Source organism: Erythrolamprus reginae, unplaced genomic scaffold (genome assembly GCF_031021105.1).
Source record: "Erythrolamprus reginae isolate rEryReg1 unplaced genomic scaffold, rEryReg1.hap1 H_39, whole genome shotgun sequence".
Lineage (NCBI taxonomy): Eukaryota > Metazoa > Chordata > Lepidosauria > Squamata > Dipsadidae > Erythrolamprus > Erythrolamprus reginae.
In genome coordinates this window covers 27,717-43,825 of record NW_027248494.1, presented here as the reverse complement: position 1 = coordinate 43,825, position 16,109 = coordinate 27,717, and the positions used below count along the sequence as shown (strand labels likewise).

The window sequence follows — 16,109 nt, the reverse complement described above, 5'->3', positions numbered from 1 at the left end:
CTCCTCTTCCTTTATCTCCTCTCTCTCCCTCCCTCTCTCTTTCTCTCCCCCCTCTCTCCCCCTTTCCCTCTCTCTTTCTCTCTCTCCATCTCTTGCTATCTCTCCCCCCTTTCCCTCTCTCTTTCTCTCCCTCTCTTGCTATCTTTCCCCCCTCTCCCACTCTCTTTCTCCCTCTCCCTCTCTTTCTCTCTCTCCCCCTCTCTCTTTCTCTCTCTCTCCCCCTCTTTCTCTCTCTTCTCACTTTCTCTCTCTTGTTTTCTTTCTGTCTCTTTTGCTTTCTCTCTCTCTCACTCTTTCTCTCTTGTTTTCTTTCTCACGCTCTTTCTTTCTCTTGTTCTCTCTCTCTTGCTATCTCTTTCTCTCCCCCCCTTTCTCTCACTCTCTCTTTCTCACTTTCTCTCTATCTTGCTGTCTGTTGCTCTCACTCACTCTCGTTCTCTCTCCGTTCTTCTCAGCGGTGACGTGCGCACGCCCTGCCCGCCTCACCTTTGCCGAGAGCACTTTCGTCCCAGGCTCTCAGCAAGGGGGTTGTAGGAGAGGCGGGGCCGGTGGCAAAGGTGATATTCAATGTCGGGGGCGCACGGGCGGTTGCACGCGCTCCCTATCTCCCTGCTAGCCCACTCGGAATATTCAAAATAAGAAAAACCTTCGCCGGCAAAGGCTTTTCTTATTTTGAATATTCCGAGTGGGCTAGCAGGGAGATAGGGAGCGCGCGCAACCGCCCGTGCGCCCCCGACATTGAATATCACCTTCGCCGGCCTCCGCTGAGAAAAACCTTTGCCGGCATTTCCTCTCGGCATCAAGGAGGTGCAGCAGCGGGCGGAGAGAGGGAAGGGGGGGCAGCGGCATCCCTCCTGGCCTTGACGGGCCACCTGACCCTCCCCACCTGCAAACGTGGCGGGCGGCGGGGGGAGAGCGAGGAGCCGGTTCCGGCGGGCGCGGGGCTTGGCTGGCTGGCTGGCGGGGGGAGCGCCGCTGGTGGTGCGGAGGGAGACCCTCCTCCGGGAGGGAGGGGTCCAGGCAGCTGCTAGCCAGCCAGCCGGCGGGATGGCGCTTCCGAGTTCGCAGCCTCCCCCCCCTCCCTGCCTGCATCTTCGCTCCATAAGACGGGGCTGATTTTTCATCCTACTTTGGGAGGAAAAAAACTGCGTCTTATGGAGCGAAAAATACGGTAAATGAACAAAATTACACACAGCGGGTGGGGGGGCTTTTCTGAGCAAAATAAACAAACATTTTTTTTATTTCATTTTTCATTTAGTTGTGATCAGGAAAGTTCAAATTAGTAAACCAATGCAAAAAGTATTCAAAAAAAATTAAGTGGCTAAAATCAACCTTTTTTAGTCTGGGTCAAATAGACCCGGGAATAGAACAAGTCTACGTTTTTTCGCCCTGCAAAAACTAAGCAGCCCCCCCAAAAAATAATACTCATAGAAAGAACTCCTCAAATAACACAAAGTCATGTAATTTCAAGTTTCAGATATGCAGGGGAAATTTTTACAGGGTCTCAAACTTCGCTTCAGGTCACATACAACCCGAACCGAACAGCGGGGTTAAAATGTTTAGTCCCCTTTCTCAATTCAATTTCTGTGCTGTAAATAAAATCTGTAATATCTACATGTTTCTGCAGTTCTATAAAATAATTCTTGTAGAATAATATACATCTCTTCAAGATGTTGTAGTCTCCAGATGGAAATAATTAAGAAAATTCACATTCACAATCAGCATAGATAAGGTGTTCCAGGAGCCAAGATCGAAAAGCAGATTGTATGTCCAACAAATCTTCTCCTGTGTTCTCCCCCAACCAGCAGGTGGCAATCTTATTAATTCCACAACAAGTATTTTAAACTTATTTATATAATAAAAACTGAATTTTCTCAGCTGATTAAAACCAATTTGCTAAAATTCATAAAAATACTTCAGTAATCCGATAAATAAAATTTAAAATCCTCAATCTTGGGCTTTTATTGTCTTTCCAGAAGCTTTTTGCTATTGTATCTAATTGCCAATTAGCTGCTTCCTCTCCATTTCCCCCCCAAGCTTTTGTTCCCATTTAAAAATCAAGAAAATCAATCCAAGCTCCAGTTGGCCGAATCACTCACCAGGACCTTTCTTAAGCTCGGTTCCTCTCACTCCAGCACGTTTCTTAATTCCTCTCTCTCCAGATGACTTCCAGCTTACTTTAAAATCCTTTCGTTGTGGTGTCGCCTCGGCTTCATCAGCTTAGGCACAGCAGCACAGCTGATTTCACCCACTGCCGGTGCAAGACAAACTGATTCAACTGGTGTGGTATGCCGACCCCAAACCAGCCCCCCTGGCAGCGTCTCCTGTATCACCTCCCCTTCAGGGAGGATCCGGCTTGGTTCCATGGGAACCAAAGCCCCCCAGGTCCATTCTGGTCAAATGTTTCCAGTCCTGCATCCTGCGTTCTGCCTTCTTTACTATGGCTTCATATATGTAGCTTCCAATTGATGGGCTTCTACTTTTCCAAGCACTTTTCTTTTTCTATCTACCCAAAGATTTTAGCAGCAGCTATAGAAAATTTAGAAAGAGAATTGGTTATGATATAACTGAAGCTAAGGACATTGGCATGGCTGTCCAACCAGTTTTCCTCATCTTCTTATAATCTCCCTTTCCTTTCCTTTCCTTTCCTTCTCTTAGTTGGCATGGGTAGATACCAATGTCCTTAATTTTTACTTATTTTGCCTCTCCCTTAATAATTTTGCCTATTCCTATTCAGTCTGAACAGATTATCTGGAATCATCATGGAATGGTTCATGTGTGATTGTTTTGCATTAGTAGCAATTTTTGGAATTTAAATTATACTGTAATTTAGCTTAAATAGGTGGTATAAAAGGAGAAAATTTTCATGCTTTTCATTTGTTCAGGGTTTTTTTTCCCTTTTCTTTCCAAACTCCGTCTGAATATTGGCAAACAAAATCTTGAAAAATGTTTTTGGTTTTCATAGTGTACAACCATTAATGATGTGTCCCCAACTTTGTCTTTGGGGAAAACTCAAATATATTTGAAATGGTGATGTCTAAGACACTTTTTTTTAAGTATGTGAATAATGATATAGTCTAAAAGATTCCAGAATTAATTCATTACATTTTCTGTTCTTTTACGTAATGACAATATAATTAATTTTTCACTTGATTCAGTAATAATAGAATAACAACTGAAATTGTAACTGAAGTTACCTGCTTTTAAATTTGGTTCCTAATATCTTCTGGATAGTATTTAATTTGCATATTTACTTTGATTCTAAAATATATATTATAAATAGCATTTATTATCTTTCAAACAGGCAATACTTATTGTTGTTACAGTTGCCTTCGTTCAGGTAAGAATTTCTCATTTGGTTCTTTCCAGTCGCTATTTGTTATGTATTTACAATTTTTATGGCAATTAAGACAATTAAGAGTGTATTTATACATTGATTCTTTTCCTTTTTCCTTCTCTTTAATGTGTTTTATATTTCAAATATACATACAGGTAAAACTAGAAAAATTAGAATATTGTGCAAAGGTTCATTTGTTTCAGTAATGCAAATTAAAAGGTGAAACTAATACATGAGAGAGACTTCTTACATGCAAAGCAAGATAGTTCAAGCCGTAATTTGTCATAATTGTGATAATTTGTCATAATTATGATGATTTGGGATCATGAAAACCCCAAATTCACAATCTTAGAAAATTAGAATATTGTGAAAAGGTGCAATATTTCAGGCTCAAAATGTCCCACTCTAATCAGCTAATTGAGCCATAACACCGGCAAAGGATTCCTGAGCCAACAACAACAACAACAATAATAATAACAACAATAACAATAATAATAATAATTTATTAGACTTGTATGCCGCCTTTCTCCGAAGACTCGGAGCGGCTTTAAATAGTCTTTTAGTCTGGTTCAGTAGGAATCACAATCATGGGAAAGACTGTTGACCTGACAGTTGTGCAGAAAACCATCATTGACAACCTCCATAAGGCAAGAAAGCCTCAAAAGGTATTTGCAAACTAAATTGGATGTTCCCAAAGTGCTATATCAAAGCATATTAATGGAAAGTTATGTGGAAGGGATAAGGGAAAAGTGTGAAAGAAAAAGTTGCACAAGCAGCAGGGGTGACCACAGTCTAGAGAGGATTGTCAGGAACAGGCCATTCAAAAGTGTTGGGGACTTTCACAAGGAGTGGACTGAGGCTGGAGTCAGTGCATCAAGAGCTACCACATATAGACAGATCCTGGTCATGGAGTTCAAATGTCATATTCCTATTGTTAAGCCATTCCTGAACAGCTAACATCATCAGAAGCATCTTACCTAGGCTAAAGAAAAACACACCTGGTCTGTTGGTCAGTGGTCCAAAATCCTCTTTTCTGATAAGAGCAACTTTTGCATCTCATTTGGAAACCAAGGACTCGGGGTATGGAGGAAGAATGGATAGGCAAACATGGCAAGATGCTTGAAGCCCAGTGTGAAATTTCCACTGTGTTGATTTGGGGAGCCATGTCATCTGATGGTGTTGGTCCACTGTGCTTCATTAAGTCCAGGGTCAATGCAGCCATGTACCAGGAGATTTTGGAGCATTTCATGCTTCCTTCCACAGACAAGCTTTATGGGAATGCTGACTTCATTTTCCAGCAGATTTGACACCTGCCCACACTGTCAAAAGCACAAAAACCTGGTTCAATGACCATGGGATTACTGTGCTTGATTGGCCTGCAAACTTGCCTAATCTGAACTCCATAGAGAATCTATGGGGCATTGCCAAGAGAAACTGAACAATGCAGAAGAGCTGAAGTATCCTGTTCTTTCATAATACTTCCGCAATACCACAAACTGATAACTTCCATACCATGCTGCATTGAGGCAGTAATTGCTACAAAAGGGGCCCAAACCAAGTACTGAGTTCATATGCATGCTTTTCAGAGATCTGATATTGTTCTATATACAATCTTTGTTTTTTGATTGCACGTAATCTAATTTTCTGAGATTGTTGATTTGGGGTTTCATAAACTGTACTCCATAATCATCACAATTATGACTCAGATTGACTCAGCCTTCCATCTTTCCGAAATGGGTAAAATGAGGACCCAGATTGTTGGGGGCAATATGCTGACTTTGTAAACTGTGAAGCGGTATATAAGTCTAACTGTTATTGTTAATGCTAATGCTATGACAAATCTTGCTTGAACTATCTTGCTTTGCATGTAATGAGTCTCATATATTAGTTTCACTTTTAAGTTGCACTATTGAAATAAATAAACTTTTGAACAATATTTTAATTTTTTGAGTTTCATATCATTTAATGATCGTTCAAAGTTATAACAGGACTGAAAAATTACATTCTAATTAAAAGTGAAAAATATAGGTTGGGTTCTCAGAGGTTTCATTCTAGCCCAAAATTGGATAACAAAATTTAACAACGAGAATATTTGGGAATTGAGAGACTAATCCTCAGAACTTAGGGTTATTCTCTTTTTCCCATGAGAAATTCTTCCAGATTCACCTATAGCAGTTTTTTAATGCAACATATTTTTATTTTCATAGTTGAATCAAATGTAGTATGATGTTTATCAACACTTGATAATCAATAGATGTCACTTTTGTAATAGCATGTAATACAGTTTGTAGTAATATCCGCTGTATAAGAATACTAGTACACAGGATACTAGTACTACATGAAACTTGTGGATGTCATTTCTTGATTATGCCATGAAATGCTAACACTGCCCATAGTTCTTGTCAAGTAATTAAAATGAATCATGTCTGATCTTTTGGAAGTGGTAATAGAATTCAGTGATGCATTTTACTGTCCCCTTTACCCAAATTGTGGAAGAGCTTTCTGGAGTGGAGGAATCAGAGTAAGTTATATGGAATGAGCTGGGCAGTTCACTTTATAACCAGTCACATTGCTCCAAAGAAGACAGCCAGCTGCCATGAGAAAGTCATGCTGTCCGATGATTAGGCTGACCTGGGAAGGTCTACAGTAGTCCCTCACCTATCGCTGGTGTTACGTTCCAGACCTGGCCGCGATAGGTGAAATCCACGATGGGGAATTTATCGACTGATAGTACTTATTTAAGTATTTATATTGTAATTGTTTGGTAAGTTTTCATTGTTTTAAGTGTTTATGAACCCTTCCCACACAGTATTTATTTTAGATACAGTATTTAAATACTGTACAGTATTTACAATTTTAGATTTTTTATTTTTTTTAAAAAAACCTGCCGATCGAGTTTGGCGGGCTGTTTAAATCTGCCGATCGACTTCCTCAGAAACCCGCGATGAAGTGAAGCCGCAGTAGGTGAAGCACGGTATAGCGAGGGACTACTGTACTACAACAATTAAATTTTGTGCTGAAAATTTAATCCTGACCTTTAGATGGGAAAATCAGTTAATAATTTTGCATATGTGGAAAATACCAGATTTTGCACATAATTTTGCATATATGGAAAATACCAATTATGGAAGGACAGACATTCACAAATTTTGTGTATATACCAAAGTCTGGTCTTTAATTTTATGCTTTGTATTTGCAGGAATATCGTTCTGAAAAATCTCTTGAAGAATTGAGTAAACTTGTACCTCCAGGATGTCATTGGTAAAGAGTAACTTATTCTGGTTTTAGATGTATGTGACATGTCTGAAAATGCACATCATATTATGCAAAATGGCTGAACCTGTGATCTATAATTGGCTTCTGTTTAGCAGTAATTATTTTGATGATTTCAATTTAATTTAAAATGTAATCCCATTTGAAGATTACAGAGAAGAATAGTATGAAATATTTTTTGAAAATAAATTATGAGAAGTGGTTTTTATGTTCTTATGTCATTATGCCACCAGATGATAACTGACCCTTTGGGGTTTTTTTTCCCAAGTATTTTTTTTTAATCCACATCATGAGATACAGAAAACAATATACCTTCTTTTTTGTTACAATAAAATATTGTTGAGTTACTACATCTTATATAATCAAATTATGCATTAATTAAATCCCATCTATTTAATTCACACACCCTTATCCCATTCTTTCTAATTTCATCATCCAGATAAACTCCATTAAGTTCTAATTAAGTCCATCATTAATATTTCTTAAACTACAATAAAAATCAATATCTTTAGCATCTAATCAACTTAATATCAAAGCCATAGTGCCCTCTTTCCTCTTGGTACAAATTTCAAAACAGACTAGAAGCCATTATACCTAATTTTATCAATTAGATAATATAAAAAACAGACAAATACAAACATATAAATTCATTACTTATTATTATGCCATTATTATATTTCATCTGACCCCTCTTGGTAAATTAAAGCTAGACAATAAGAACAAATATTTTTAATCTTCAAATCTATGTACCTCATCCCCAAATTGAACAAACCTTAGTTATCTTAATCAAACCTACTTAAATCACCTCAATATATTTCATTTTATTTATAAATTTTATCAAAATTCATCAATCTATTAATACTAAAAAATAAAAATAAAATTACTAAAATAAAGAAACTATTGTAAAGTATTATAAAATATTCTAAATTCAATCAACCTTTTTCAAAACCCCTTTCTCCTCTCTGTGATTAATGTCTTTCTCGTCCATCTTTTTATATCGCTTTCTTCTTCTTCTTCTTCTTCTTCTTCTTCTTCTTCTTCTTCTTCTTCTTCTTCTTCTTCTTCCACTTCCTCACCCTTTTCTTCTTTAAATAAAAAAATCCCCTTTAAAGATCTCGTCTTTGCAAATTTCCTTCTCTTTAATTTTTGGGTTGGCAAAATCTGATATCCTTGCTCACATCTTCTTTTAATAGTGCTTATCTTAATATACTCATCATTTAAAACATGGGCATTAATATCTTTATTCATCAAACCTTTTTCAGAAGTTTCTATAGTTTTACCCCCAAATTTCTCTTGCTCCACCTCAGCATGTGGTGGAGCAAGATACACCATCAAAAAATATATAACATATCCCCCATTTAATTCTTTCTTAATTCTAAAATTATTTTTATTTCCACATCCAATAATTTTATCTTTATATATTTCAAATCCATCTTGTTCTCCTGCATCTTCTACTCCCACTTCAAATTCTCCTGCATCTTCTGTTCCAGCTCCAAATTTATCAAGTCCATTATAACAATTATCTGTATAGAGATTCCATAAGATGGCACCTGACCATAGTTTTAAATCTATACAATAGAGTTCATTAAAATATTTGGCAAAATATAGATATGAAAAAATCATTGGGCTAAAAACAAATTATCTTTTTAATATTCTACATTCATGATGCAAATTTCAAAGGAATTTTAATAAAGGAAAAAAATAGTTGGCATTTTTATTTCTGTTCATATTGATGAAGTTCAATCTCAATTTCTACTTGGACTGGAACAAATAACATCTAAAAGGGAAGATGTTTAGTATATCAAATCAAGCAAATTTTATCCCAAAGTATATACAAAGGCTAGTCAAAGATTATAACTGGCTTAGGAGGGGATGGGACTTTTTGCCTCCACCAGTTAGATGAAGCTCTTTCTTCCGCAGCAGCTGATCGACCGCTGCATTATCTCCCTCGCCAAAAGGCCCCTAGCTATTCACCCCAGCCCTTTCGTCACAAAAATCCACATTCAGCCACAGCTTTTTGCCCACATGGGACACTTGGCCACCATCCAATCAGAACGGTCCTAACAAAATGCTACTTTGGGAAGGAAAGAATGGGACAGTTTGCTCTTTCATACACACACACACACACACACACACACACACCAGTTCTAGTCTGACCCCCTTCTCACGCAGGAGACTGTTACAGAATGATAGAGGTGGAAGGGATCTCAGAGGCCATATAGTGATCCCCTTCTCATGCAGGAGACTGATACAGAATGATAGAGGTGGAAGGGATCTCAGAGGCCATATAGTCTGACCTCCTTCTCATGCAGGAGACTGTTACAGAATGATAGAGGTGGAGGAGACCTCAGAGGCCACCTGGTCTGACCCCCCTGCTCAAGCAGGAGATTGAAACAGAATGATAGAGATGGCTGACTAGGGCCCACAGGATTGGCCTTCTCCAGGTCCCATCATCTAGACAGAATTGGCTGGCAGGGCCATGTGGGAGGCCCTTCTCTGTGGCGGCTCCAGCTCTGGTACAAGCTACCCCCAGAGATCTGTACCAACCCCATCCTCAGGGCCGCCAATAGACGGGTACTACAGGGAGCCCCGTACCGGGCCCGGTGATTAGAGGGCCCCCACATTAACGCCGTCAATCAGAGCTTCCCTTCGGTAAAAGAAAAATAACCCTGATGAATGGACGTGAGGGAAACTCGAGGCGCCTTCCCAAAGCAAAAGAAGGGAGGTTTGTTGTCGTGTGGGGCTGGTCTTCAGAACCCGGTTGTAACTTATACCAGCGTTTCCCAACCGGTGCGCTCCTGCTCGATGCTGCAGTTTTCGGCGCTCTCCTGCTGGGCCCCAAAGAAAGAAGGCAGGAAGAAGGAGAGCGTCATTCTTCGCGCCTTTTTCCCGCCTTCCTTCTTTGGGGCCCAGCAGGAGAGCGCCGAAAACCGCAGCATCGAGCAGAAGCCGGGGGACAGCTGCGAGCGGGAGCCCCAGGACGAAAGTACCGGCAGCGCCCCGCCCAGCTGGAACTTTCCTGGCGTCGGCGGCAAGTGTCCTTTGTGGCCCGGTGGGAGGGCACTGGCAGTAGGAGGGGGGGTGGCTGCAGCGGCCGCAGGCAGTCGCGGGGAGATGGCGGCGGCGAGAGAGAGCTCCAGGCGGCGGCTAGAGGGAGCGCTCTCTCTCTCTCTCTCAGCTGACTGCAAGTGGGAGCCCTGACGTGGCGGTTGGACGTGCTGCTGGACGTCGTACATGCTGGCGCTGCGGGCCTGGCATATACGGTGTCCAGCAGCACGTCCAGCTGCCGCCGTCAGGGCTCCCGCTTGCAGTCAGCTGAGAGAGAGAGAGAAAGAAAGAGAGACATATAAGAGAGGCAGAGAGAGAGAGAGAAAGAGAGACATAGCAAGAGAGGCAGAGAAAGAGACAGAGCAAGAAAGAAAGACAGCAAGAGAGGCAGAGAAAGAGAGACATAGCAAGAGAAAAAGAGAGACTTAGCAAGAGAGGCAGAGAGAGAGAGAGAGCAAGAAAGAAAGCAAGAGAGGCAGAGAAAGAGAGATAGAGAAAGAGAGAGAGAAAGAGAGACATAGCAAGAGAGGCAGAGAGAGAGAAAAAGAAAGAGACATAGCAAGAGAAAAAGAGAGACTTAGCAAGAGAGGCAGAGAGAGAGAGAGAAAGAAAGAAAGAGAGACAGAGAGAGAGAAAGAGAGAGAAAGAAAGAGAGATAGCAAGAGAGGCAAAGAGAAAGAAAGAGACATATAGCAAGACAGTGAAAGAGAGAGAGAGAAAAGCAAGAAAGAGATAGCAAGGGAGACAGAGAGAGAGAGAGAGAGCAAGGGAGAGAGAAAGACAGGAAGGGAAGGAGGGAGAGAGAAAGAGAGCAAAAAAGAGAGGAAGAAAGAAAGAAAGAAAGAGGGATAGAGAGAAAGAAGGGAAGGAAGGAAAAGAGAGAAAGAGGGAGAAATAGAGCGAAAGTGCAGAAGAGAGAGGGTTTTTTTGTCCAAACTTTTCTTTAGCCCGCCCCCCCCCCTTTCAATGTTCCCCAGGATTTTGAAAATATGAATAATGTGCTGCGGCTCAAAAAAGGTTGGGAAACACTGACTTATACAACGATAGAATCCCTGTATTATCAGAGGGTCTCCAACCTTGGCGACTTTAAGACTTGCGGACTTCAACTCCCAGAGTTCCCCAGGCAGCTTCGCTGGCTGAGGAACTCTAGGAGTTGAAGTCCGCAAGTATTAAAGTCGACAAGATTGGAGACCTCCTGCTCTATCTACACTGCTCAAAAAAATAAAGGAAACACTTAAACAACACAATATAACTCCAAGTAAATCAAACTTCTGTGAAATCAAACTGTCCACTTAGGAAGCAACGCTGATTGACAACTTGGAGTTTATATTGTGTTGTTTAAGTATTCCCTTCACTTTTTTTTGAGCAGTGTACTTTGAAATTAACTTGGATACCATGGGCTCGTTCAGACCTGCGTTCACAGATGGGCGTAAAAACTAGATCGAAAAGGATATTGAGATGTGAAGCAATATGAAATTGTATTTGGGTTTTTTTTAACAGCTCCTATTTTAATACCACTGATAACTACACAACCCCCTGGATAATTAGAATAGAATAACAGTGGGAAGGCACCTTGGAGGTCTTCTAGTCTAACCCCCTGCTTAGACAGGAATCCTACACTACTTCAGACAGATGATTTTTTTTTAAAAAAAGTAGTTATGTAAACATTAAAAAAATAAGATCATTTTACAATATACTTATTTGTTTGTTTAAATTTTGTATTTGCATTTTATAAGACAAGCAACAAAACAACACAACATAACAAACACCACCCCCGACCCTTTTGAACTGTTATCCTCACAGTTCCTTCTTTATATAGTTATACGGCCTGTAACATCAGCGGTTATTATATGATTATTCTATAGTTCCAGTAAAACTAAGGTCAAGTTGTTGCTATCATAATCTTATGAATAAAGTTAATTCTGGGAACATCGGGTTTTATTTACAGCTATTTTCAGATGATTATCTAACATCTTCTTAAAAACTTTAAAAAAGTAGTTTTAAAATGGCGGGAGGGGGGCAGACACTTAGGCTGTATGGGGCCCCAAAATTCCTGATGGCGGCCCTGCCCATCCTCCTAGCCTTCCAGAAAGCCATGAAAATCTGGCTTTGCCAGCAGACCTGGGGCTGTTGAGCAATACTATCTAGCCCAGCGGTCCCCAAACTACGGCCCGCTGAGGCCATTTATCCGGCCCGCGGCAGCATACAAGATTTTACCGATCTATATAATAAGCTCCCGAACCTCCTGTCTACTCTGCTGCTGAGTGTCTGGTGATGGCAAGGAGGAAGAGGAAAGCCAGTGGGCAGGTAGGAAAGTGGGCCTGCAATTGGCCCCTTTCTTTGCCACCTTTAGGGATAGAAACTGTTGCTGCCCTATGGCAGAGCAGCAACAGTTCCTCTCCCTAAAGGCGAGAAAGAAAGGGGCCAATTGCAGACCCGCTTTCCTCCCCGCCCCCTGGCTTTCCTCTGGGGAGAGCTGATTCCAGAGGGCCAGGGCCCCACAGAGAAGGCTCTCCCCCTAGGTCCCGCCAAATGACATTTTCTAGTTGATGAATCTGGAGAAGGCTGACTCTGTGGGACATGACGGGTCACTGGGATTCATGTGTCAGAAGGCGGTCTTGGAGGGTCCCATGCCATGTAGAGCTTTATAAGTCATAACCAACACTTTGAATTGAGTCCAGAAACCAATTGGCAGTCAGTGCAGATCGCAGAGTATTGGAGAGATATGCATGTGTCTGGGCAAGCCCATGACTGCTCACGCGGCTGCATTTTGCACAATTTGTAGTTTCCAGATGCTTTTCAAAGGGAGTCCCATGTAGAGAGCATTGCAATAGTCTAACCTCAAGGTGATAAGGGCATGAGTGACCAAGAGCAAAGACTCCATATCTAGTTAGGGTCACAACTGGTGCACCAGCGGAACCTGTGCAAACGCCCCCTCGCCACAGCCAAAATGATGTTCTAAGGTCAGTTGTGGATCGAGGAGGATGCCCAAGTTGTGGACCCTCTCTGAGGGGGTCAAAAGTCCTGCCCCGGGTGATGGATGGACAGATGGAATTGTCCTTGGGAGGCAGTACTCATAGCCACTCCGTCTTGTCGGGGTTAAATTTGAGCCTGTTGGCACCCATCCAAAGCCTAACAGCCTCCACACACCGGCACATCACTTATATAACCCCAGACTGACTCTGGGTAGTTTACATAAAACTAAACAAAGTAGGGGGGGTGGAGCCAGCTGCGGGGCCGAGTTGACGGTGTGGAGCTGAGCTCCGCAAAACACTGACACTTTCAGAGGTTCGATCAGCTTTCCAGAAGCCGTAGATCCCATGAGAAGGGATCGGAAGAAAGGGGAGTGCTGTTAGCCGATTTTGGGACGGTAGCCCAATTGGCAGACCAGGGAATTCCCCAGAAAGATCAAGTGCCTAAGAGAGGAGAGCATAATGGCGGCCTGAATGTGCTCTCAGCTGGAGGATTTATGAGCATTAAGTTGGCGGGGCGATCGTGACAGCAAGATCTGACAAGAATACTCACCGGGATTTTAATTGCTACTGGTATAGAGAGTGGCGGTGAGTTCTTTGAAAACAGAGCCCTTGTGGCATGTCTATTTGCTGAAAGAGATTTGTGAGGGAGGAGGGAGGAAGTTGCCATCTTTTCCCCTCTGGAAGCAGCAAGCAAACTGAGAACAACAGGATTTTTTAAAAAAACTTTCTAGTAATTTGCAATAACATTAAGAAGATCGGGCAGTTTTTCAAAGAAAAAAAAGATAATAAATTTTCCTGTTGACGAAGCAAGTGGATGGTAAATAGTGGTTAACTTACTTTAGATTGACTTTTTCTTTTGAATTTGTGATATTTGTGGACATTTGTGGATATCTCAACAGAAGACATGCAAGATTGAAACTGTATAGAGAAAAACTGAGACTTCCTACAAGGAAGTTTAAATAGACAAAGATTCTTCTAGAACTCTTTCTACCCTCTGTAATCTTCTGTGATCTACCATTATTTATTGATCTGGACTATGAACTGTAAGAACTGAAAGAATTGAAACTTTAATAAGCAATTGATTAGGTAATTACTAAATGACTGATAAGTTAATTAGTTGACTTTATCTTGACTGCTCTTGAATTTAATGAATTGATTTAATAATTTAATAATTGATTTGATCATACTATATTATCAAAAGATTTTTGATTATTTCTGATTAATTTTGATTATCTTTACTACTATTGATACATTTACTCTTGACATATTCACTATTTATTATTGATTACTATATATAATTATATTATTTTATACAATGAAAAGGGAAAAGAAAGAAAATTTAGAAGTAAAGTATAAAAAACCTGAAGAGGAGTTACAAAAGCAACCACAGAATGAAGACATAAAACAACAGATGCTTTTAATAAAACATAAATTAAATTTAATAGATAAGGAAAACCTTGCTCAACAAATTAAAAGTAGTAAATAACATTACTGTGAAAACTCAAATAAACCAGTAAATGATTGGCTAATCAGCTTATAAACAGAAAGAAAAAAAAAGATTAACTGTCTTAAAACTGAAGCAGAACCTTGTCATGATTTAGGTGGGAAAAAACAGATTGCTTGGAACTTTTATAACAAACTATATGGAAATATCATTAATTGAGATAAGCAAGAACAGGAGCAAATTACCCAAACTATCTTCAAACTGGCCAATCTCCCAAAAGTACCGGAAGAAACTAAAGAATTATTAAATAAAAAGATCTCATTAACAGAATTAAGAAAAACAATTAAGATGCAAAAAAACAATAAAGCTTCAGGGCTAGACTGTCTCCCAATAGAATTTTATAAAGAAATGTTGGAGGATGCTACTGGAGGTTTACAAGACAGTGTTAGAAGAAGGTAAAATACCTATATCTTGGAAAGATGCAAATTTGGCCCTAGTGGCAAAAAAGACTTTGATAGCTAACTATAGACCTATCTCACTTCTGAATATTGACTACAAAATTATTAGTTCCTTACTGGCAAATAGAGTCAAGGGATACTTAAACAACTTTATACATATGGACCAAAATGGGTTTTTACCTAGAAGACAAAATTTAAGAATTATTATCGATGCCTTAGAATATTATGAATGCCACAGTGAAAAACAAATTGCTTTAATTTTCATAGATGCCCAAAAAGCATTCGACAACGTTTTATGGGACTTTATGCTCAAACAATTAGATTTCATGGATTTTGGACATAAATTTTTGGGAGCAATTAGAGCTATTTATACTGAACAATTCGCATATGTTATAATAAATGGAGATGTAACACCTAAAATTGGCATTAAAAAAGGAACAAGACAAGGCTTCCCTCTTTCACCTCTTCTTTTTATTCTAACTTTAGAAGTTCTTACTAGAATAGTTAGAAATAACAAAGAGATAAAGGGGCTGAAAAGTAAAAAGGAAACATATAAACTACAGGCCTTCGCCTATGACCTTGTTTTTATTCTTGAAGAACCTCTAGAATCAGGCCTAAAACTATTATATACCTTAGAGGAATTTGGAAAGGTGGCAGGATTAAAAATTAATAAACATAAAACTAAAATGATAGTCAAAAATATGAACGAGGAACAAAAAGAAAGATTAACTACAAAATTAAACATCCAATTAATAAAGAGATTAAAATATCTGGGGATCAATTTAATAGCCAACTCCATAAATCTAAAAGAGGACAACTATGACAAATTAAATTAAAAAATTAAAAAAGATTTAAGGAAATGGGGGAAGCTACAACTCTCATTTATGGGAAGGATTGTTATGATTAAAATGAATATTTTCTCCAAAATTCTCTTTCTATTTCAAACAATACCCATTAAATTAAATCAAGACTATTTTACAAATTTAAATAGACTCGTTAACAAATTCATATGGCAAAACAAGAGACCCAGAATTTGGCTAAAATATCTGAAACTAAAGAAGATGGCGGATTGGGCCTACCTAACTGGAAGGAGTATTATAACGCATCAGTCTTAGCTTGGGTCAAGGAATGGATACAATTAGACAACACTAGATTGCTAGATTTAGAAGGCCACAATCTCCAGTCAGGATGGCATTCATATTTGTGGGACAAAAGACCCAAAATACACAAATATTTTACTAAACCATCTGATTAGAAATTCAATCCTAAATGTATGGTTAAAAATTAGAAAACAGACTTATAGGGGGATTCCAATTTGGTTCGCACCACTAGATGCGTTTTTACACCCAAATTTAGGGAAAATGGGTAAAATAATAAGATACAAAAATATGGTAAAAGAAAATGGAAATACAGTGATACCTTGTCTTACAAACTTAATTGGTTCTGGGACGAGGTTCTTAAGGTGAAAGATGAAAGATGAAACAATGTTTCCCATAGGAATCAATGGAAAAGCAATTAATGCGTGCAAGCCCAAAAATCACGCCTTTTGCCAGCCGAAGCGCCCGTTTTTGCAC

The 16,109-nt window shown here is 39.6% G+C and overlaps 1 protein-coding gene across 6 annotated transcripts in view; it reads left to right on the top strand.

Annotated features, from left to right (window-relative positions):
* LOC139155651 (calcium-transporting ATPase type 2C member 1-like) overlaps positions 1-16,109 on the top strand; it is a 101,226-nt gene that overhangs the window by 61,790 nt on the left and 23,327 nt on the right. For all 6 annotated transcript variants that reach the window (XM_070730869.1, XM_070730867.1, XM_070730870.1 and 3 more), the window contains 2 exons: positions 3,305-3,340; positions 6,537-6,598. In XM_070730869.1, coding sequence (XP_070586970.1) covers positions 3,305-3,340; positions 6,537-6,598 — 98 coding nt within the window. The remainder of the gene's footprint in view (positions 1-3,304; positions 3,341-6,536; positions 6,599-16,109) is intronic.